This window comes from Stenella coeruleoalba (assembly GCF_951394435.1).
Source record: "Stenella coeruleoalba genome assembly, chromosome: 13".
Taxonomy (NCBI): Eukaryota; Metazoa; Chordata; class Mammalia; order Artiodactyla; family Delphinidae; genus Stenella; species Stenella coeruleoalba.
The window spans coordinates 53,343,049-53,367,035 of record NC_137159.1 but is presented as its reverse complement, the minus strand read 5'-3'; the positions used below and the strand labels follow the sequence as shown (position 1 = coordinate 53,367,035).

At 37.2% G+C, this 23,987-nt stretch overlaps 1 protein-coding gene across 2 annotated transcripts in view; it reads right to left on the bottom strand.

Annotated features, from left to right (window-relative positions):
• The window catches only part of SRBD1 (S1 RNA binding domain 1), a 232,029-nt gene that overhangs the window by 33,761 nt on the left and 174,281 nt on the right, over positions 1 to 23,987 (bottom strand). For both annotated transcript variants that reach the window (XM_079941094.1, XM_079941095.1), the window contains exons 17-18: positions 2,094 to 2,200; positions 834 to 1,010 (exon numbers count right to left, since the gene is read on the bottom strand). In XM_079941094.1, the coding sequence (XP_079797220.1) occupies positions 834 to 1,010; positions 2,094 to 2,200 (284 nt within the window). The remainder of the gene's footprint in view (positions 1 to 833; positions 1,011 to 2,093; positions 2,201 to 23,987) is intronic.

The following is a 23,987-nucleotide window of genomic DNA, read 5'->3' as shown; positions in this document are numbered from 1 at the left end:
AGGAAAAAAAAATTATTATTATAACTTTGTCAAAAGAAAAAAATACACATGAATGAATCAGGTAGTCCCAAAGAAGCAAATAAATAAAAGCCATTCTTTCATGATTACAAAATGCTAAGAAGCTTACCAAATTTCTTTGCATTTGTGCTACCAGGATTAGAAAGCAAGGATTTAGCTCTTAATCGACACATCTGATAATTAATGCTTTGGCCAGTTTTCAGTGAGGAAGGAGCGGGGAAACCCAACTATGCTTAGGGTAAAAGCTGTCAGTATGAAGTGGTCATTGAGAAGTCCTCTTTGTTACCTCATCTTAGAACAGTCCTTCCCACTTGTGGTGCTCCAATCACACTGGCCTCAGTTTCATTTCCTGAATACACCAAAGTTGGTCCTGCCTTAGGATGTTGCACATGTACTGTTTCCCCTGCTTGGAATGCCCTCCTTCTGATCCCTGTGTGACTGGCTCCTTCATTTCATTCAAAACTCAGCTCAAATAACTTTTCAATGAATAACTCATATAAAGCAGTTTATTGCTCCCCAAAGGCAGTATCATATTGCTTTGTTTTAATTTTTATAACACTTATTACATCTGAAACTATTTATTTTTACTAGTTTATTTATTGTCTGTCTCATTCATTAAAATTTAACTTCATGAGGCCAGGGAATTTGTTGATTTGCTCACTGCTGTATTCCCAGTGCCTAGCAAAGATTAGACAGTTGACACATATTGAATGAAGGAATGAACAAATAGCTAGGATTTATGCCAGTGAGAAGGATGGGTAACAGAAAGAGAGGAGGTTGATAATAGAACAGACAGGGTACACTTCAATAATGACCTGCAAAATGTTCGAATATAATCCTGGTTGACTCTGATGAAACCAGCACACTGTTGGAAAGATTTTGGACCTAGCCCTTTCACTTTCTTCAGCTGTTCTCGGTTGATGAATGGCCCATTTTTCTCACGCCATTCAATAATATTTTTGGCTCGGTTGGCATTGAGTCCAGCAATATGCCTAAAAAAGTAAACAAAATGAGTTATGTGGCCAATGTAATTGTTCTAAGAGTAATGAAAGAAAAGATCTCATCTGAAAAGACAATGATATAAAACATTTGCATCATAAAAGCAACTATAATTACATCTTGTCATATGTCTCTACACTATTCACATTCCTTGTGTTTCTGAATCAAGTAATAATTCTGCCTATTCCTGGTTAGCTTACAAAGTGAGTTAGCAGTAGAAGTTACAATAGCTACAGCTGCATTGTACTATTCTATTTTTTTGATCAGCCTGTTCTCATTAGTAAAGACTTGAACTATAGAAAGGTACTTATTCATGATATAAAAACTCTATCATTACACAGTTGGCTTGGTGTTGATTAGAGAATCTTCATTTTATTACAGAATTCCATATATGGCATTATGGAATGTTTGTCGCTGTGGTAGAAAAGCAACACCTAACAATGCAAGGGTTATTTTCTGCTATTCCAATTTCAAAGCAGAAAGATCCATATTTTTTCCAGAGGTCCAGAATTTCATGCTGCATCAGCAGAATTGTATAATAAATGCAAGACGAGGAACAAAAAATCAGCTCTTCTACAGTCACAGGGGAAAAAAAAAGAATGTATAAGACACGATCATAGTACAATGAAGATATTGAGATGTGACTTGTGGAATCAAGGTAAAAATATGGTAACCATACCTTGAACCCTCAGGATTTATCTTTTGGTGACTGCCAGCTTTGACAGATGTAAGCAAGAGACTGAACTAGTGAAAAATATCTACGTTCCTGTGGTGGGAAACAGCTCTTTTCCATGTTAACCTAATTTAAATTCTATTAGCGACATTAATGCACTCGATAGTCACCATATGTTCTTCACGTTAGATTTCCAGTATTAAAAATAACATGAATTGTTATAACTCTTTTCTTAAATGATGCCTTCCGCTCTGACTGATTATTGGAAGCAATGTATGAACTCACAGATTTTTCTATACTTGACAACTTTATACACGTGTCCCCTTGCTCTAGCTGAGTTTGAACTGGATAGCAAGTAAAACTCAAGATTCTGTGATCTTCAGCCACAGACTTCTTGTCTCACCTTAACAAAACTTCTGAACAGATGTTAATATCCACTCCCACAAAGCTGACACATTCTTCTACAACACTATCCAGTGTGGCCTTGAGTAGAGTCTGAGACACATCGTGCTGAAAAGACAAAGATCAAATATGAATCAAAAGTAAAGAACATGAAAAAAACCACATTTAAAAAAAGACAGACAAGATGAAAAGGCAGAGGGCTATGTACCAGATGAGGGAACAAGATAAAACCCCAGAAAAACAACTAAATGAAGTGGAGATAGGAAATCTTCCAAAAAAAGAATTCAGAATAATGACAGTGAAGATGATCCAGACCTCGGAAAAAGAATGGAGGCAAAGATCGAGAAGATGCAAGAAATGTTTAAGAAAGACCTACAAGAATTAAAGAACGAACTAACAGAGATGAACAATACAATAACTGAAATGAAAACCACACTAGAAGGAATCAATAGCAGAATAACTGAGGCAGAATGGATAAGTGACCTGGAAGACAGAATGGTGGAATTCACTGCTGTGGAACAGAATAAACAAAAAAGAAGGAAAAGAAATGAAGACAGCCTAAGAACCTCTGGGACAACATTAAACACAAAAACATTCACATTATAGGGGTCCCAGAAGGAGAAGAGAGAAAGGACCAGAGAAAATATTTGAACAGATTATAGTCGAAAAGCTTCCTAACGTGGGAAAGGAAAGAGCCACCTAAGTCCAGGAAGCACAGAGAGTCCCATACAGGAGAAACATACTGAGACGCATAGTAATCAAATTGGCAAAAATTAAAGACAAAGAACAATTATTGAAAGCAGCAAGGGGAAAACGACAAATAACATATAAGGGAACTACCATAAGGTTAACAGCTGATTTCTCAGCAGAAACTCTACAAACCAGAAGGGAGTGGCATGATATACTTAAAGTGATGAAAGGGAAGAACCTACAACCAAGATTACTCTACCGGGCAAGAATCTCATTCAGATTCGATGGAGAAATCAAAAGCTTTACAGACAAGCAAAAGCTAAGAGAATTCAGCACCACCAAACCAGCCCTACAACAAATGACAAAGGAACTTCTCTAAGTGGGAAACACAAGAGAAGAAAAGGACCTATGAAACCAAACCCAAAACAATTAAGAAAATGGTCATAGGAACATACATATCGATAATCACCTTAAACGTGAATGGATTAAATGCTCCAACCAAAAGACACAGGCTTGCTGAATGGATACAAAAACAAGACCCATCTATATGCTGTCTACAAGAGACCCACTTCAGATCTAGGGACACATACAGACTGAAAGTGAGGGGATGGAAAAAGATATTCCATGCAAATGGAAATCAAAAGAAAGCTGGAGTAGCAATACTCATACCAGATAAAATAGACTTTAAAATAAAGAATGTTACAAGAGACAAGGAAGGACACTACATAATGATCAAGGGATCAATCCAAGAAGAAGATATAACAATTGTAAATATTTTTGCACCAAACAGAAGACAACTGCAACTGCTAACAGCTATAAAAGAGGAAATCGACAGTAACACAATAATAGTGGGGGACTTTAACACCTCACTTACACAAATGGACAGATCATCCAAAATGAAAATAAGGAAACAGAAGCTGTAAATGACACAAAAGACCAGATAGATTTAACTGATATTTATAGGACATTCCATCCAAAAACAGCAGATTACACTTTCTTCTAAAGTGCGCACGGAACATTCTCCAGGATAGATCACATCTTGGGTCACAAATCAAGCCTCAGTAAATTTAAGAAAACTGAAATCATATCAAGCATCTTTTCTGACCACAATGCTATGAGATTAGAAATCAATTAAAGGGAAAAAAACTAAAAAACACAAACACATGGAGGCTAAACAATACGTTACTAAATAACCAAGAAATCACTGAAAAAATCAAAGGGGAAATCAAAAAATATCTAGAGACAAATGACAATGAAAACATGATGATCCAAAACCTATGGGATGCAGCAAAAGCACTTCTAAGAGGGAAGTTTATAGCTATACAAGCCTACCTCAAGAAACAAGAAAAACCTCAAATAAACAATCTAACCTTACACCTAAAGGAACTAGAGAAAGAAGAAAAAACAAAACCCAAAGTTAGCAGAAGGAAAGAAATCATAAAGATCAGATCAGAAATAAATGAAATAGAAACAAAGAAAACAATAGAAAAGATCAATAAAACTAAAAGCTGGTTTTTTGAGAAGATAAACCAAATTGATAAACCATTAGGCAAACTCATCAAGAAAAAGAGGGAGAGGACTCAAATCAATAAAATTGGAAATGAAAAAGGAGAAGTTACAACAGACACCGCAGAAATACAAAGCATCCTAAGAGACTACTACAAGCAACTCTATGCCAATAAAATGGACAACCTGGAAGAAATGGACAAATTCTTAGAAAGGTATAACCTTCCAAGACTGAACCAGGAAGAAATAGAAAATATGAACAGACCAATCACAAGTAATGAAATTGAAACTGTGATTAAAAATCTTCCAACAAACAGAAGTCCAGGACCAGATGGCTTCACAGGTGAATTCTATCAAACATTGAGAGAAGAGTTAACACCGATCCTTCTCAAAATCTTCCAAAAAATTGTGGAGGAAGGAACACTCCCAAACTCATTCTATGAGGCCACCATCACCCTGATACCAAAACCAGACACAGATACTACAAAAAAAGAAAATGACAGACCAATATGACTGATGAATATAGATGCAAAAATCCTCAACAAAATACTAGCAAACAGAATCCAACAACACATTAAAAGGATCATACACCATGATCAAGTGGGATTTATCCCAGGGATGCAGGGATTCTTCAATATACACAAATGAATCAATGTGATAAACCATATTAACAAACTGAAGAATAAACCATATGATCATCTCGATAGATGCAGAAAAAGCTTTTGACAAAATTCAACACCCATTTATGATAAAAATTCTCCAGAAACTGGGCATAGAGGGAACCTACCTCAGCATAGTAAAGTCCATATACGACAAACCCACAGCAAACATCATTCTCAATGGTGAAAAACTGAAAGCATTTCCTCTAAGATCAGGAACAAGACAAGGATGTCCACCCTCACCAATATTATTCAACATAGTTTTGGAAGTCCTAGCCACGGCAATCAGAGAAGAAAAAGAAATAAAAGGAATACAAATTGGAAAAGAAGAAGTAAAACTGTCACTGTTTGCAGATGACATGATACTATACATAGAGAATGCTAAAGATGCCACCAGAAAACTACTAGAGCTAATCAACGAATTTGGCAAAGTTGCAGGACACAAAATTAATGCACAGAAATCTCTTGCATTCCTATACACTAATGATGAAAAACCTGAAAGAGAAATTAAGGAAACGCTCCCATTTACCACTGCTACAAAAAGAATAAAATACCTAGGAACAAACCTACCTAGGGAGACAAAAGACCTGTATGCAGAAAACTATAAGACACTGATGAAAGAAATTAAAGATGATACCAACAGATGGAGAGATATACCATGTTCTGGGATTGGAAGAATCAATATTGTGAAAATGACTATACTACCCAAAGCAATCTACAGATTCAATGTGATCCCTATCAAATTACCAATGGCATCTTTTACGGAAGTAGAACAAATAATCTTAAAATTTGTATGGAGACACGAAAGACCCCAAATAGCCAAAGCGGTCTTGAGGGAAAAAAACGGAGCTGGAGGAATCAGACTCCCTGACTTCAGACTATACTACAAAGCTACAGTAATCAAGACAACATGGTACTGGCACAAAAACAGAAAGACAGATCAATGGAACAGCATAGAAAGCCCAGAGATAAACCCACACACCTATGGTCAACTAATCTATGACAAAGGAGGCAAGGATATACAATGGAGAAAAGACAGTCTCTTCAATAAGTGGTGCTGGGAAAACTGGACAGCTACATGTAAAAGAATGGAATTAGAACACTCCCTAACACCATACACAAAAATAAACTCCAAATGGATTCGAGACCTAAATGTAAGACTGGACACTATAAAACTCTTAGAGGAAAACATAGGAAGAACACTCTTTGACATAAATCACAGCAAGATCTTTTTTGATCCACCTCCTAGAGTAATGGAAATAAAAACAAAAATAAACAAATGGGACCTAATAAAACTTCAAAGCTTTTGCACAGCAAAGGAAGCCATAAACAAGACGAAAAGACAACCCTCAGAATGGGAGAAAATATTTGCAAACAAATAAACAAAGGATTAATCTCCAAAATATATAAACAGCTCATGCAGCTCAATATTAAAGAAACCAACAACCCAATCCAAAAATGGGCAGAAGACCTAAACAGACATTTCTCCAAAGAAGACATACAGATGGCCAAGAAGCACATGAAAAGCTGCTCAACATCACTAATTATTAGACAAATGCAAATCAAAACTACAATGAGGTATCACCTCACACCAGTTAGAATGGGCATCAACAGAAAATCTACAAACAACAAATGCTGGAAAGGGTGGAGAAAAGGGAACCCTCTTGCACTGTTGGTGGGAATGTAAATTGATATAGCCACTATGGAGAACAGTATGGAGGTTCCTTAAAAAACTAAAAACAGAATTACCATATGATCCAGCAATCCCACTACTGGGTATATACCTAGAGAAAACCATAATCCAAAAAGACACATGCACCCCTACGCTCACTGCAGCACTATTTACAATAGCCAGGACATGGAAGCAACCTAAATGCCCATCGACAGACGAATGGATAAAGAAGATGTGGTACATATATACAATGGAATATTACTCAGCCATAAAAAGGAACGAAAGTGGGTCATTTGTGAGATGTGGATGGATCTAGAGACTGTCATACAGAGTGAAGTAAGTCAGAAAGAGAAAAACAAACATTGTATATTAACGCATATATGTGGAACCTAGAAAAATGGTACAGATGAACCGGTTTGCAGGGCAGAAGTTGAGACACAGATGTAGAGAACAAATGTATGGACACCAAGGGGGGAAAGCGGTGGGCGGGGGGGTGGGAGGGTGGTATGATGAATTGGGAGATTGGGATTGACATGTATACACTGATGTGTATAAAACTGATGACTAATAAGGACCTGCTGTATAAAAAAGTAAATAAAATAAAATTCAAAAAAAAACCAAAGTTATGTTACACTGCAAAAAAAAAAAAAAAGTAAAGAACATACAGTTCTTGGACTAGTCCCTTTGCGTATACTACTGGTAGCAGGCTGAGACACAGCAAAGTAAATTTCTTCATTTCTTTTAGACACATTGTTAGCCAATGTAATTGAGCTGAACTTAAGGAATCTGTTCTTACTCTCTAAATTACTCATACACTTGACTCAAATATAACAGCACCAGTATTTTTCCCTTTTGTGAAATTCTGCCAGAGCAGGGGTTCTCAAACTTTAGCTTGCAATCAAAATCACCTGCAGGGTTTGTTAAAACACAGGTTGCTAGGCCCCACATCCAGAGTCTTTGATTCAGTAGGTCTGAGGTGGGGCCTGAGAATTTGCATTCTAAGAAGCTCCCCAGTACTGTTGTTGCTGTTGGTTCTGGGAGCACACTTTGAGCCATACTGGTCACTATCATTCACGCACTGCCTTGTAGTCTTATCTTCACTTGCATATGTATTCTGTCCCTTAGTTCTTCTTAACAGGAGAGAGTGAATTATAATAGGAAGCAGAACACAAATACTCAGTAAATTTGACAGTAAACCAAACTCTCATATTTCATGAAACTGAAGATACTACTGCTTATAAGAAGCACCATTATTTTATATACCACTAAGAAAGAAGATATACCACCAATTAAATCATGACACAATGCTTTCTTGTTACTCAGAATTTTTGTTTTATAAAAATTAAAAGAACTCTTTTAGACTTATTTAGAAAGTTTTAAAATCGTATATCATGCATAGACAAAAAGGAAAATATAAGCAATTTAATCTGATTAAGGTATTCCTGAAATTTCTTCACATTAAACATTCAACTTTTCTGTATCACTTTGTAAAGTCAGAGTCATAGATGTCCAAATTCTTCCACCCATTTTATCTTTTATGCTGCTGAGCACCTAGATAATGCAGCATTTCTTAAAAGAGTAATACTCTATAGTTTCTGAGATTTTCTTTCAAGCTGTCAGACGCTCATTCTGTAGTCCTACCTTAATCTCAACACAAGAGATTTTAGACAGCAACAAAACTCCTACTTTTCCTTAAAGGTCCTTAAATGTTTCATTGTTCAATAGTTTATTGACTAGAACAGTGAAGAGCTTGCAGTTCAGCCATGTCTCCAGGATTCACAATCAAATTCACGAAGATGCTACACCATGATTTGCCACAGGGCCAACCAGAGGACATCATTAATTGGAAGATGCATCCTACTATCAGAGTGTTAAAATGTGAGAAAATATGCATCTTAGAATTGATGAAATGCAGTATCTGAATAACTATTTGTTCGTTAATTGAAGCCAGATTACCATAGTGAATGGTTCAAAACACTTGATGTTATTCACAATTCTAAAATTAAAGATCTTCCGTTAATGTTCCCAGACATGAAACTGTAATTCAGCATTCTTCTCCTCTCCATATGTCTTAAGGAATCAAGGATAGGTTTGATAACCTTAAATTCTTAGGAAGACAATATAGTAAGTAGACTCTCTAGGTATTGTGATTACACTATTATCATTTAATAACAGCTGAAGTTTTTGATCTGCCAGACTGTTTTTGTTTTTCAGAGATAACCTAGTTGGTAACTACTCAGACCACAGCTTAAAAATATAGACACAATTATAAAAATCTAATAAGCAAATATAATCATGAAAAATATCATAAAGTAAAACCCAAGACATCACTAAGAACCTGATTATTTATGAGCCACAGCTTTTAAGAAGCTGGATAGTCTTTTCTGTGTCTAAGTAGATGAGAATCAGCAAAATGAAAAGGGGACTTTACAAAATGAGAGGGTAGAAGATGGGTGACAATATAGAGGCAAGTACAATGAAAGTAATGAGAAAAAATATTTGAGGAAAGAGACATAACTTTAAGCAAATAGGAAAAACTAAGAGTAATAGTTAGGGGTCGCTAGAATAAATGCAAACAACTCCACATACTTCCAAACACACCAGATGCTTAGGATATCTAAATGAGTAGCAGTCCCTATAGCAGACAATCTTGGTTGCCTATCCTACCTCTAGTCTCCAACACCCTTTTCCTCCTTCCAGACAGAAGCCTGATTGTGTTTCATGCATCCACTCAACCTCTGTAAGGCCATATGCTTTAGGGAAGCTGGCCCTATTTCCAGCAGATGATAATGACCGGTTAAAACCAATGGTTTTCAAACTGAGGCTTGTGACCAATTAGTGGATCATAAAGTTAATTTGGTTGCTTGCCACACAGCATTAAAAAAATCAATAAAGAAACAGAATAGACCACATCAAGCCTGTTGCACATATCCTTAACATGGAATGAACAGTGTAATAAAAAAATGCAGCCAACTGAGATTATCATGTGAGAAGAATATATAAACTGGCCAGGAACATGTGTTTTGTTCACTGATGTCTCATTTGATCTTTTGATAAATGATGGTCCCTTTGACCACGGATTGATAGAGAGGTTAAAGAGTAACTTTATAGAGTTATAAAGCAAAGTATTTTAAAAAGTAAGTCAGAAAGAGAAAAACAAATATCGTATGTATGAATTCATATATGTGGAATCTAGAAAAATGGTATAGATGATCTTATTTGCAAAGCAGAAAGAGAGAAACAGATGTAGAGAACAAATGTATGGATACCAATGGGGAAAGGGGGGTGGGTGGGAGGAACTGGGAGATTAGGATTGACACATACATACTATTGATACTATGTATAAAATAGTAACTAGGGAGGACCTTCAAGATGGGGGAGGAGTAAGACGTGGAGATCACCTTCCTCCCCACAGATACATCAAAAATACATCTACATGTGGAACAACTCCTACAGAACACCTACTGAATGCTGGCAGAAGACCTCAGACTTCCCAAAAGGCAAGAAACTCCCCATGTAGCTGGGTAGGGTAAAAGAAAAAAGAAAAAACAGAGACAAAAGAACAGGGACGGGACCTGTACCTCTGGGAGGGAGCTATGAAGGAGGAAAAGTTTCCACACACCAGGAAGCCCCTTCACTGGCACACACCAGGAAGCCCCTTCACTGGCGGAGACAGGGAGTGGTGGGGAGGAAGCTTCGGAGCCATGGAGGAGAGTGCAGCAACAGGGGTGCAGAGGGCAAAGCAGAGAGATTCCCGCACAGAGGATTGGTGCCAACCAGCACTGACCAGCCTGAGACGCTTGTCTGCTCACCCGCTGGATTGGGTGGGGGCTGGGAGCTGAGGCTCTGGCTTCGGAGGTCAGACCCCAGGGAGAGGACTGGGGTTGGCTGCGTGAACACAGCCTGAAGGGGGGTGCAAGTGCACCACATCTAGCTGGGAGGGAGTCCGAGAAAAACTCTTGAACTGCCTAAGTGGCAAGAGAATATTGTTTCAGGGTGTGCGAGGAGATGAGATTCAGAGCATCGCCTAAACAAGCTTCAGAGATGGGCACAAGCCGCGGCTAGCAGCGCGGATACCAGAGAACGGCATGAAACTCTAATACTGCTGCTACAGCCACCAAGAATCCTGTGTACAAGCACAGGTCACTATCCACACCTCCCCTCGCGGAAGGCCATTCATCCCGCCACTGCCAGGGTCCTGTGATAGAGGGACAACTTCCCCGGGAGAACACATGGCACACCCCAGGCTGTTGCAATGTCACACTGGCCTCTGCCGCCGCAGGCTCACCCAGCATCCCGTACCCCTCCTTCCCCCGGGCCTGAGTGAGCCAGAGCCCCCTAATCAGCCGCTCCTTTTACCTCCTCCTGTCTGGGCAAAGAACAGACGCCAGAGAGCAACCTACATGCAGAGGCTGGGCCGAATCCAAAGCTGAACCCCAGAAGCTGTGCCAACAAAGAAGAGAAAGGGAAATCTCTCCATACAGCCTCAGAAGCAGTGGATTAAATCTCCACAATCAACTTGATGTACCCTGCATCTGTGGAATACTTGAATAGAAAACGAATCATCCCAAAGTTGAGGCAGTGGACTTTGGGAGCAACTATATACTTGGGGTTTGCTGTATGCGACTGACTAGTTTCTGATTTTTATGTTTACCCTAGTTTAGTTTTTGGCGCTTGTTATCATTGGTGGATTTGTTTACTGGTTTGGTTGCTCTCTTCTCCTTTTTTCTTTTATTACTATTTTTATTTTAATAATATATTAAAAATTCTTTATTTTAATAACTTTAATTAATTTATTTATTTATTCTTTCTTTTTTCTCCCTTTTATTCTGAGCCATGTGGCTGACAAGGTCTTGGTGCTCTGGCTGGGTGTCAGGCCTGAGCCTCTGAGGTGCGAGAGCCAAGTTCAGGACATTGGTCCACCAGAGACCTCCTGGCCCCACGTAATATCAATTGGCGAGAGGTCTCCCAGAGATCTCCATCTCAACACTAAGACTCAGGTGCAATCAACGACCAGAAAGCTCCACTGCTGGATGCCCCATGCCAAACAAATAGCAACACGGGAACATAACCCCATCCATTAGCAGAGAGGCTGCCTAAGATCATAATAAGTTCACAAACACCCCAAAACATACCACCGGACATGATCCTGCCCACCAGAAAGATCCAGTCTTGTCCATGAGAACACAGGAACCAGTCCTCTCCACCAGGAAGCATACACAACCCACTAAACCAACCTTACCCACTGGGGGCAGACACCAAAAAAACCGGGAACTATGAACCTGCCGCCTGCAAATAGGAGACCCTAAACACAGTAAGTTAAGCAAAATGAGAAGACAGAGAAATATGCAGCAGATGAAGGAGCAAGGTAAAAACCCACCAGACAAAACAAATGAAGAGGAAATAGGCACTCTACTTGAAAAAGAATTCAGAGTAGCTATAGTAAAGATGATCCAAAATCTTGTAAATGGAATGGAGAAAATATAAGAAGCGTTTAACAAGGACCTAGAAGGGCTAAAGGGCAAACAAACAATGATGAACAACACAATAAATGAAATTAAAAATTCCCTAGAAGGAATCAATAGCAGAATAACTGAGGCAGAAGAATGGATAAGTGACCTGGAAGATAAAATAGTGGAAAAAGCTACCACAGAGCAGAATAAAGAAAAAAGAATGAAAAGAATTGAGGACAGTATCAGAGACCTCTGGGACAACATTAAACGCACCAACATTCACATTATAGGAGTCCCAGAAGAAGAGAAAAAAAAAGGGAGTGAGAAAATATTTGCAGAGATTATACTTGAAAACTTCCCTAACATGGGAAAGGAAATAGTAAATCAAGTCCAGGAAGCATAAAGAGTCCCAAACAGTGACATATATACACTAATAGGTATAAAATGAATAACTAATAAGAACTTGCCGTATAAAAAAATAAATAAAATTATAAAATAAAAAAAAAAGCAGCAAGGGAAAAGCAACAAATAACATACAAGGGAATCCCTATAAGGTTAACAGCTGATCTTTCAGCAGAAACTCTACAAGTCAGAGGGAGTGGCAGAACATATTTAAATTGATGAAAGGGAAAAAACTACAACCAAGATTACTCTACTCAGCAAGGATCTCATTCAGATTCAACGGAGAAATTAAAACCTTTACAGACAAGCAAAAGCTGAGAGAATTCAGCACCACCAAAGCAGCTTTAAAACAAATTCTAAAGGAACTTCTCTAGGCCAGAAACACAAGAAAAGGAAAAGACTTACAAAAACAAACCCAAAACAATTAAGAAAATGGTAATAGGAACATACATATCGCTAATTACCTTCAATGTAAATGGATTAACTGCTCCAACCAAAAGACACAGACTGGCTGAATGGATACAATAACAAGACCTGTATATATGCTGTCTACAGGAGACCCACTTCAGATCGAGGGACACATACAGACTGAAAGTGAGGGGATGTAAAAACATTTTCCATGCAAATGGAAATGAAAAGAAAGCTGGAATAACATTTCTTCTATCAGACAAAATTGCTTTAAAATAAAGACTGTTACAAGAGACAAAGAAGGACACTACATAATGATCAAGGGATCAGTCCAAGAAGAAGATATAACAATTGTAAATATTTATGTACCCAACACAGGAGCACCTCAATACATAAGGTAAATGCTAACAGCCATAAAAGGGGAAACTGACAGTAACACAATCATAGTAGGGGACATCAACATCCCACTTTCACCCATGGACAGATCATCCAAAATGAAAATAAATAAGGAAACACAAGCTTTAAATGATACATTAAACAAGATGGACTTAATTGATATTTATAGGATACTCCATCCAAAAACAACAGAATACACATTTTTCTCAAGTGCTCATGGAACATTCTCCAGGATAGATCATATCTTGGGTCACAAATCAAGCCTTGGTAAATTTAAGAAAATTGAAATTGTATCAAGTATCTTTTCCGACCGCAACGCCATGAGACTAGATATCAATTACAGGAAAAGATCTGTAAAAAATACAAACACATGGAGGCTAAACGATACACTACTTAATAATGAAGTGATCACTGAAGAAATCAAGGAGGAAATAAAAAAATACCTAGAAACAAATGACAATGGAGACACAACGACCCAAAACCTATGGGATGCAGCAAAAGCAGTTCTAGGGGGGAAGTTTATAGCAATACAAGCCCACCTTAAGAAGCAGGAAACATCTCAAATAAGCAACCTAACCTTGCACCTCAAGCAATTAGAGAAAGAAGAACAAAAAAACCCCAAAGCTAGCAGAAGGAAAGAAATCATAAAAATCAGATCAGAAATAAATGAAAAAGAAATGAAGGAAACAATAGCAAAGATCAATAAAACTAAAAGCTGGTTCTTTGAGAAGATAAACAAAATAGATAAACCACTAGCCAGACTCATCAAGAAAAAAAGGGAGAAGACTCAAATCAATAGAAGTAGAAATGAAAAAGGAGAGGTAACAACTGACACTGCAGAAATAAAAAAGATCATGAGAGATTACTACAAGCAACTCTATGCCAATAAAATGGACAATTTGGAAGAAATGGACAAATTCTTAGAAATGCACAACCTGCCAAGACTGAATCAGGAAGAAATAGAAAATATGAACAGACCAATCACAAGCACTGAAATTGAAACTGTGATTAAAAATCTTCCAACAAACAAAAGCCCAGGACCAGATGGCTTCACAGGCGAATTCTATCAAACATTTAGAGAAGAGCTAACACCTATCCTTCTCAAACTCTTCCAAAATATAGCAGAGGGAGGAACACTCCCAAATTCCTTCTACGAGGCCACCATCACCTTGATACCAAAACCAGACAAGGATGTCACAAAGAAAGAAAACTACAGGCCAATATCACTGATGAACATGGATGCAAAAATCCTCAACAAAATACTAGCAAACAGAATCCAACAGCACATTAAATGGATCATACACCATGATCAAGTGGGGTTTATTCCAGGAATGCAAGGATTCTTCAATATACGCAAATCTATCAATGTGATAAACCATATTAACAAATTGAAGGAGAAAAACCATATGATCATCTCAATAGATGCAGAGAAAGCTTTTGACAAAATTCAACACCCATTTATGATAAAAACCCTGCAGAAAGTAGGCATAGAGGGAACTTTCCTCAACATAATAAAGGCCATATACGACAAGCCCACAGCAAACATCATCCTCAATGGTGAAAAACTGAAAGCATTTGCACTAAGATCAGGAACAAGACAAGGTTGCCCACTCTCACCACTCTTATTCAACATAGTTTTGGAAGTTTTAGCCACAGCAATCAGAGAAGAAAAGGAAATAAAAGGAATCCAAACCGGAAAAGAAGAAGTAAAGTTGTCACTGTTTGCAGATGACATGATCCTATACATAGAGAATCCTAAAGATGCTACCAGAAAACTACTAGAGCTAATCAATGAATTTGGTAAAGTGGCAGGATACAAAATTAATGCACAGAAATCTCTGGCATTCCTATATACTAATGATGAAAAATCTGAAAGTGAAATCAAGAAAACACTCCCATTTACCACTGCAACAAAAAGAATAAAATATCTAGGAATAAACCTACCTAAGGAGACAAAAGACCTGTATGCAGAAAATGATAAGACACTGATGAAAGAAATTAAAGATGATACAAATAGATGGAGAGATATACCATGTTCTTGGATTGGAAGAATCAACATTGTGAAAATGTCTCTACTATCCAAAGCAATCTATAGATTCAATGCAATCCCTATCAAACTACCACTGGCATTTTTCACAGAACTAGAACAAAAAATTTTGCAATTTGTATGGAAACACAAAAGACCCCGAATAGCCAAAGCAATCTTGAGAACGAAAAAAGGAACTGGAGGAATCAGGCTCCCTGACTTCAGACTATACTACAAAGCTACAGTTATCAAGACAGTACGGTACTGGCACAAAAACAGAAAGACAGATCAATGGAACAGCATAGAAAGCCCAGAGATAAACCCACGCACATATGGACACCTTATCCTTGATAAAGGTGGCAGGAATGTACAGTGGAGAAAGGACAGCCTCTTCAATAAGTGGTGCTGGGAAAACTGGACAGCTACATGTAAAAGTATGAGATTAGATCACTCCCTAACACCATACACAAAAATAAGCTCAAAATGGATTAAAGACCTAAATGTAAGGCCAGAAACTATCAAACTCTTAGAGGAAAACATAGGCAGAACACTCTATGACATAAATCACAGCAAGATCCTTTCTGACCCACCTCCTAGAGTAATGGAAATAAAAACAAAAATAAACAAATGGGACCTAATGAAACTTCAAAGCTTTTGCACAGCAAAGGAAGCCATAAACAAGACCAAAAGACAACCCTCAGAATGGGAGAAAATATTTGCAAATGAAGCAACCGACAAAGGATTAATCTCCAAAATTTACAAGCAGCTCATGCAGCTCAATAACAAAAAAACAAACAACCCAATCCAAAAATGGGCAGAAGACCTAAATAGACGTTTCTCCATAGAAGATATACAGACTGCCAACAAACACATGAAAGAATGCTCAACATCATTAATCATTAGAGAAATGCAAATCAAAACTACAATGAGATATCATCTCACACCAGTCAGAATGGCCATCATCAAAAAATCTAGAAACAATAAATGCTGGAGAGGGTGTGGAGAAAAGGGAACACTCTTGCACTGCTGGTGGGAATGTGAATTGGTTCAGCCACTATGGAGAACAGTATGGAGGTTCCTTAAAAAACTACAAATAGAACTACCATATGACCCAGCAATCCCACTACTGGGCATATATCCTGAGAAAACCAAAATTCAAAGAGTCATGTACCAAAATGTTCATTGCAGCTCTATTTACAATAGCCCGGAGATGGAAACAACCTAAGTGCCCATCATCAGATGAATGGATAAAGAAGATGTGGCACATATATACAATGGAATATTACTCAGCCATAAAAAGAAACGAAATTGAGCTATTTGTAATGAGGTGGATAGACCTAGAGTCTGTCATACAGAGTGAAGTAAGTCAGAAAGAAAAAGACAAATACCGTATGCTAACACATATATATGGAATGTAAGAAAAAAAAATGTCATGAAGAACCTAGGGGTAAGGCAGGAATAAAGACGCAGACCTACTAGAGAACGGACTTGAGGTTATGGGGAGGGGGAAGGGTGAGCTGTGACAGGGCGAGAGAGAGTCATGGACATATACACACTAACAAACGTAGTAAGGTAGATAGCTAGTGGGAAGCAGCCGCATGGCACAGGGATATTGGCTCGGTGCTTTGTGACAGCCTGGAGGGGTGGGATAGGGAGGGTGGGAGGGAGGGAGATGCAAGAGGGAAGACATATGGGAACATATGTATATGTATAACTGATTCACTTTGTTATAAAGCAGAAACTAACACACCATTGTAAAGCAATTATACCCCAATAAAGATGTTAAAAAAAAAAAAAAAGAGACATGTACCACAATGTTCATTGCAGCACTATTTACAATAGCCAGGACATGGAAGCAACCTAAGTGTCCATCGACAGATGAATGGATAAGGAAGATGTGGCACATATATACAATGAAATATTACTCAGCCATAAAAAGAAACGAAATTGGGTCATTTGTAGTGAGGTGGATAGACCTAGAGTCTGTCATACAGAGTGAAGTAAGTCAGAAAGAGAAAAACAAGTACTGCATACTAACACATATATATGGAATATCAAAAAGAAAAAAGATTCTGAAGAACCTAGGGGCAGGACAGGAATAAAGACGCAGAAGTAGAGAATGGACTTGAGGACACAGGGAGTGGGAAGGGTAAGTACCACACAGGGAGTGGTACTCTTTTTGATTTATGGTTTTCTCAGAGTATATGCCCAGTAGTGGGATTGCTGGGTCATATGGTAGTTCTATTTTTAGTTTTTTAATGAACTCCATACTGTTCTCCATAGTGGCTGTATCAATTTACTTTCCCACCAGCAGTGTAGGAGGGTTCCCTTTTCTCTACACCCTTTCCAGCATTTATTGTTTCTAGATTTTTTGATGATGGCCATTCTGACTGATATGAGGTGATACCTCTTTGTGGTTTTAATATGCATTTCTCTAATGATTAGTTATGTTGAGCAGCTTTTCATGTGTTTGTTGGCAATCTGTATGTCTTCTTTGGAGAAATGTCTGTTTAGGTCTTCTGCCCATTTTTGGATTGGGTTGTTTGTTTTTTTGAGTGAGCTGCATGAGCTGTTTGTATATTTTAGAGATTAATCCTTTGTCAGCTGCTTCATTTGCAAATATTTTCTCCCATTCTGAGGGTTGTCTTTTCGTCTTGTTTATGGTTTCCTTTGCTGTGCAAAAGATTTTAAGTTTCATTAGGTCCCATTTGTTTATTTTTGTTTTTATTTCCATTTCTCTAGGAGGTGGGTCAAAAAGGATCTTGCTGTGATTTATGGCATACAGTGTTCTGCCTATGAACAAAGTTGACTGTAATAATAATTTTACAAACACAGAAAACAATAAGAATGACAGACCCCAGATGTATTGTCAGTAATGATGTTCTTATAGATGATAGTTTAAAACCTTCAAAATTAAAAACCAAAGAAAAACATCCCCACCAGAATGGCTAAAATGAAAAATATGAAAAATACCGAGTATTGATAAGGATGTGAAGCAGCTGGAATGCTCAAAATATCATCATGATAAATGCATGTTAGGTCAGATATGCAAGGCAAGGCAAGTTGTATGGGGGATTTATTTTGTATGGTTTAAATATAACTTCACATAAAACTGAATCAAATATATGTACACAATGTAAAAATGCATTATTGTTCAATATAAATTAAACTGGGTAACTGCAAAGGAATAAAAAATGAAAATTCGTAGAAACAAAGAAATCGCCAAAACTGACTCAAGAAGAAATAAGAAAATCTTAACAGACCTATCAAAAATCTCCCAGAAAAGAGAAGTCTAGGACTGGATAGCTTCATTAATGAATTCTACCATATATTTAAAGAAGAATTAACATTAATCCTTCTCAAGCTCTTCCAGAAAAATAAATGAGGAGAGAACATCTCTTAACTCATTCTGTGAGGTCAGCATTACTCTGATATCAAAGCCAAACAAAGATACCACCAGAAAAGAAAGCTATAGATCAATATTCCTTATGAATATAGGTGCAAAAATCATCAACAAAATACTAGCAAACCAAATCGAACAATGTATTGAAAGAATTAAACACCATGACATAGAATACATATCATGCATTCAGTGGATGTAAACTCAAGAACTAGATACATATTTTTTTCAGTTGAAAAACAATTTGTTGGCATTTTATAACTTAATTTTGAAGTAACTTCAAATTTAGAAAAAACCTGCAATAGTAGTATAAAGCATTTCCTTATAGCCTTCCTTCAAATAAATACGTCAGTGTGCATTTCCCAATAACAAGGACATTGTATTACATACCATTGTATGATAAATAAAATAAGGTAAGTCACCAAGAATGTAATATTATCTAATGCATAGGCCATACTCGAATTTCATCAATTGTCTCAATTCTACTTAACATCATTTTCTTCCCAGTCCAGAATTCAATCCAGGGTCACACATTGCATTTAGATGTATCTTTTTATACTCTGTGCTAGGCAGCTTCCAAGATGCTTCCCAATGATCCCCAACTCCTGATTTTCATGCATTTGTGTATCCTGTCTCCTTGAGTGTAGAATTCACTGATGATTCTTGCATGTATCAATTATTATTAAGATTATTTTACTACTCACAATTACCTATTTGTGTGAAAAAGTATTTATCTTGACTCAGTCAAAATTTAGAATAGGCTCAGTAGTGTACCATACAGTCTTACTGTCCTCATGTGTTCTGGACTGGAACAAATTCATGAATAGCTTATACTATATATTAAGTCTTTCCAAATTTTTGCATTTGAGGGTTTAAAAACCTTATATTTAAATATAAATAAAATAGTGTTTAAGTTTATCATAGGTAGTAAGGATAAGTATTATATTGAGAAGCTTTTATTGTGAATTATGTTTGTATAGAGAGACATGTACATATACACAAATATATGTGTGATGAGTATCTTGATCATGGTATAAAATGTATTTCCTACTGTGTGTCATGATCAAAAGGTATGAAAAATAATGGTATAAGCCAATCATAGTGGTCCCATTCCATTTACTCAATTAGGGCAAATGAAACGTGAGGGTAAATCTGATGGGGCCTTCAGAAAGAGACTTCACTCTCGTAAATATATACCCTTATGAAGAGCTGGTCTTTTCTTCCTTTCATTCAAGTACGACTCCTGCAGCCAAAGTAAGCATTATATTATGTGACTGGGACCAGCTTCAGGACAAAGCTGACTCAATGAGTATGGCAGGTGGCACACATGGAAAGACTTTGGTTCTCTTTCCTGAAATCCTGTATTGACAAGTTCTGGACTCACCCCTCCTCTGACCTTCTAGTAATGAAATTTCCCCATTGTTTAATAAAGAATAATACATTTTCTTATCTTTCAAGCCACTCCCAGTTGGGATCTCCGATGTTTTTCTAACTGAAGCAGTCATTTTATTTAGGGGCTTGAAGTCCAGTGGGAAGACTAAAGCAATGAAAACAACTAACAATGACCATATACCAAAGCTCTTGAGATTTTACTGTCAGGCACTGTTATGTCTTCTATAATATTACCTAATTTAATCCTCAAAAGAATTATAAGACGTATGTGTATGATTTCATGCACCTTCATATATAAGAATTTATTCTAAGGAAAGAGCAAGACAAATGTGCAAAGGTGTGTGTGTGTGTGTGTGTGTGGGTGTGTGTGTGTGGGTGTGTGTGTGTATGATCTAAAAATTCACCCAGAAGGTACTGATACAAATAAATTATGGAACAACCACAACATGAACTATTATGAAGTCATTAAAAAACATAAGGCAGAACAGCTATCTTACCAAAATGCCCTGTAAGAAAAAAGATCCAAGATAACAACATACTGAGTTGAAATACTTTTTAAGTCCTCTAGCATCTAGACTCATGTAAGAAAAATTTCTGCTGTCATCTATAATCCTGGATTTTGCCTACATTCTTCTCCAACTTTTTGCTTAGAAAAGCACTAAAGAGTTAATAGTATTTTCTAAAAGTAAAAATCATATATGTTTAGGGGAGGGAATACTGAACAAAGTTCCATATTGTCCTCATAATAATGTTTCTGACATTAAAGTAGCGGCATTGATTCTGTCATTCTAAAAACATTTTCTAAGCAACTATTATGTACCAGACACTGTGCTAGTTGTGCTCGGTGTTGAAAGTACAGGAAAAAGCATATGAATTTCATGTCTTCAAGAAGCTCAGTTTACATTTGCTTAAAGTTGGGCTGTGACACATCATTCTACTGGCAGTCATGAGTGTAAGAGGCAAGAGGACCCCAGGACTGATTGTGCTAACTGTCAAAGACTTGATGCCAGGAAAGATGAATTGTTCCATTTTTAAAAAGTAACCTAACTCTGAATTTCAGGGCAAATTATTTGAATTTTATAAACAGACTGTTCGAATTCAAGGAAACATTATTTGGGCAATTAGATTTTTACCTAAAATTTATGAGATTTTTAAAAAGGAATATAAGCAGTCATTTATGCTAGTCAGCTTTTTTGAGGTCAGAATCCACATTGTTATTATTGTTCTACCACAAACTTCTAAAGAATTGCTGATCCAAACTGCTCTTTTTTTTTGGTCCTAAGCACTAAAATTATCTCACAATTAGTTTTAAAAATCCTTCCAGATGAAACACTGGCTATGGACTATAACAACAAAATTTCACTTTGCATATTCCATATAAATTTTAGGTTTATTCCCAAGTGGTTTTCTGATGCAATATTCTTGAGTATTTTCTTTAGCAATTATTACTCACTCATGTCCCTTCCTATCCCTTACTATTGCCAAAATATAAAATGCAGTTGGAAACTGAAGATGCAAAAAAGCTTTACAGGAAAAGTCTAGCCAATTTCAAATAAGACAAGTTTATTTCCTCATCTTACATTTACTTTTCTTTGATTGACATGTGACAGTTTAAAAGAGTCACCCAGAGGTGTGTGGGTTGAATGACCCATGAAAAACAGGACTGACAGAAGAATGGAAAACATTTGAGAAAACAGAATATGTATTCTTAAGAGTAGCTCCTCCTCCAAATCTTCAAATCCAGCATACGAGGTCATTATATAGTCCCTTTAAAGATTAAGACAACATTCAGTACCATAGAAATACTGTATTTAACACTATTTCCTAAAAGTAAAAATCGCATATGTTTAGGGGAGGGAATATTAAACAAAGTTCCATATTTTCCTCATAATAATATCTTTCTAAAAACATATGTGTCCTAACTCTACTGGATCATACATATTTACATGTAACAGACAGACATTCTTGAAAAAAGTCTGGAAAAAGACTTTAAAAATATTTCTTCATAAGCACAGTGTTTTAAAAAATTCTTTTAACACTAGGAGAACATTTTTGTTTTTTAAATGAATAAACTATAGCTACAATGAACAGTTCATTGTGCCTATGGGGCTCTGGGATTAAGATGGCAAAGGGCATTTCAGCACTGGAGGTACTTTTCTGAAAGATCTGGAAACATAGATTTAAAGTACGGCCAGTGGTCATAACAGGTAAAAACAACATAGGAAGAGGTTCTCCTTGTAAATCCTCCTCCTCTGATAAAGCAGATGAAGGGTATGCTGAAGAATTGTTTATTGCTAACTCAGTATTTAGGCACTCAGTTGGCATTAACTTATACCATTTAATGTAAGTCAATTTATTCGGGCTAACTTGACAGAAAGATCCCTAGGACAATGATTGCCTTCTCTGTTCTGCAGAAGACAAATGGAAGCTATTTTTTTTAAAATGAAACTTCCACCCTGACTCTGGGGCTACAGTAGCTCCACTCCTAAGGCGTAGATCTTCTGGGTCTCAAAGGAGCCCCCACAGCTGTTCAGTGAGGTCTCCCCACTCTGGATGACCAGAATTTCTGTTTCCAGGACACTGTATAACCTCTGGAATCTCCAATCAGCACAAAACTTCAGCAGTTTTTATGCACTGGCATTATGGAGTCTTGGCCTACAAATGTGCACCTTAATATCTGGTCAAAGACCTATTTGAAAAAAACAAACAAGACTTCTACTTTTAGCTATGATGGAGTAATTGGTACCAGAGTACTTTTCTCACCATGAACAACTAGAAAACTGGGTGAAATATATTTGGTGACTAATTTTAGATGTTAGACAACTGGCAGTGCAGGACTATGATTCTAGAGAGAGGGGAACTACATAAGTTGAGCCTCCACAATTGCCCACAATCTCTTTCTGAAGAGACTTTATAGACTGTGGCACAGGGAGGTGGCAGAAGCAGATCACAGCAGTTTTACTGAGCTGGGGAAGCAGAGACTAGAGTTCAAGATTGCTGAAGTGACTGGAATTTTAAGAGTAGTATAGCAGAGGGAATGGAGCTTTGAAGAGCAGAGCTCCAGAAATCTGTATGAGGCCCCTAATGTATTTAGCTAAATACTAAGCTACATATACCCAGGGCACCAGGACAAGACTCTACAAACCAGGCAAAAAACAGCTGTCTGGAAGTTTGAGGCTATACAGAGATTCCTGTGATTGCAGAGCTGGAAGACATAGGATGTTCTACCAGTCACAGTGGGGAGACCTCACTGATCACTCAGATACTCTGTTGATACCTCAGAAAGGCCAGGGCTTAGAAGTGGGGCTACTCTAGTCCTAGAGTAAGGGCTACTCTACACCCATCCTAACAAACTCTATAAAACAATCCTTTCCAGACTGGTTCACTGGTATACTTTACCAAACATTTAAGGAAAAAAATCATACCAATTCTCTACAATCTTTTCCAGAAGATAAAAGCAGCTTTATTCATAATTGCCAAAACTTAGAAGCAACCAAGATGTTCTTCAGCAGGTGAATGAATAAATAACTGTGGTACAACCAGACAATGGAATATTATTCAATACCAAAAAGAAATGTGCTTTCAAGCCATGGAAAGACATAGAGGAACCTTAAATAATATTATTACTATATGAAAAGAAGCCAATCTAAAAAGGCTATATACTGTATGATTTCAACTCTGTCACATTCTGGAAAAGGCAAAACTATGCAGACAATAAAAAGATCAGTGGTTGCCTGGGGTCAGAGAGGAGGGAGGAAGGGATTAGCATAGCTCAGAGTATCTTTAGGGTAGTAAAACTGTTCTGTATGATACTATAATGGTGGATCCATATCATTATACATTTGTCAAAATCCATAGACTGTACAACACCAAGAATAAACCTTAATATAA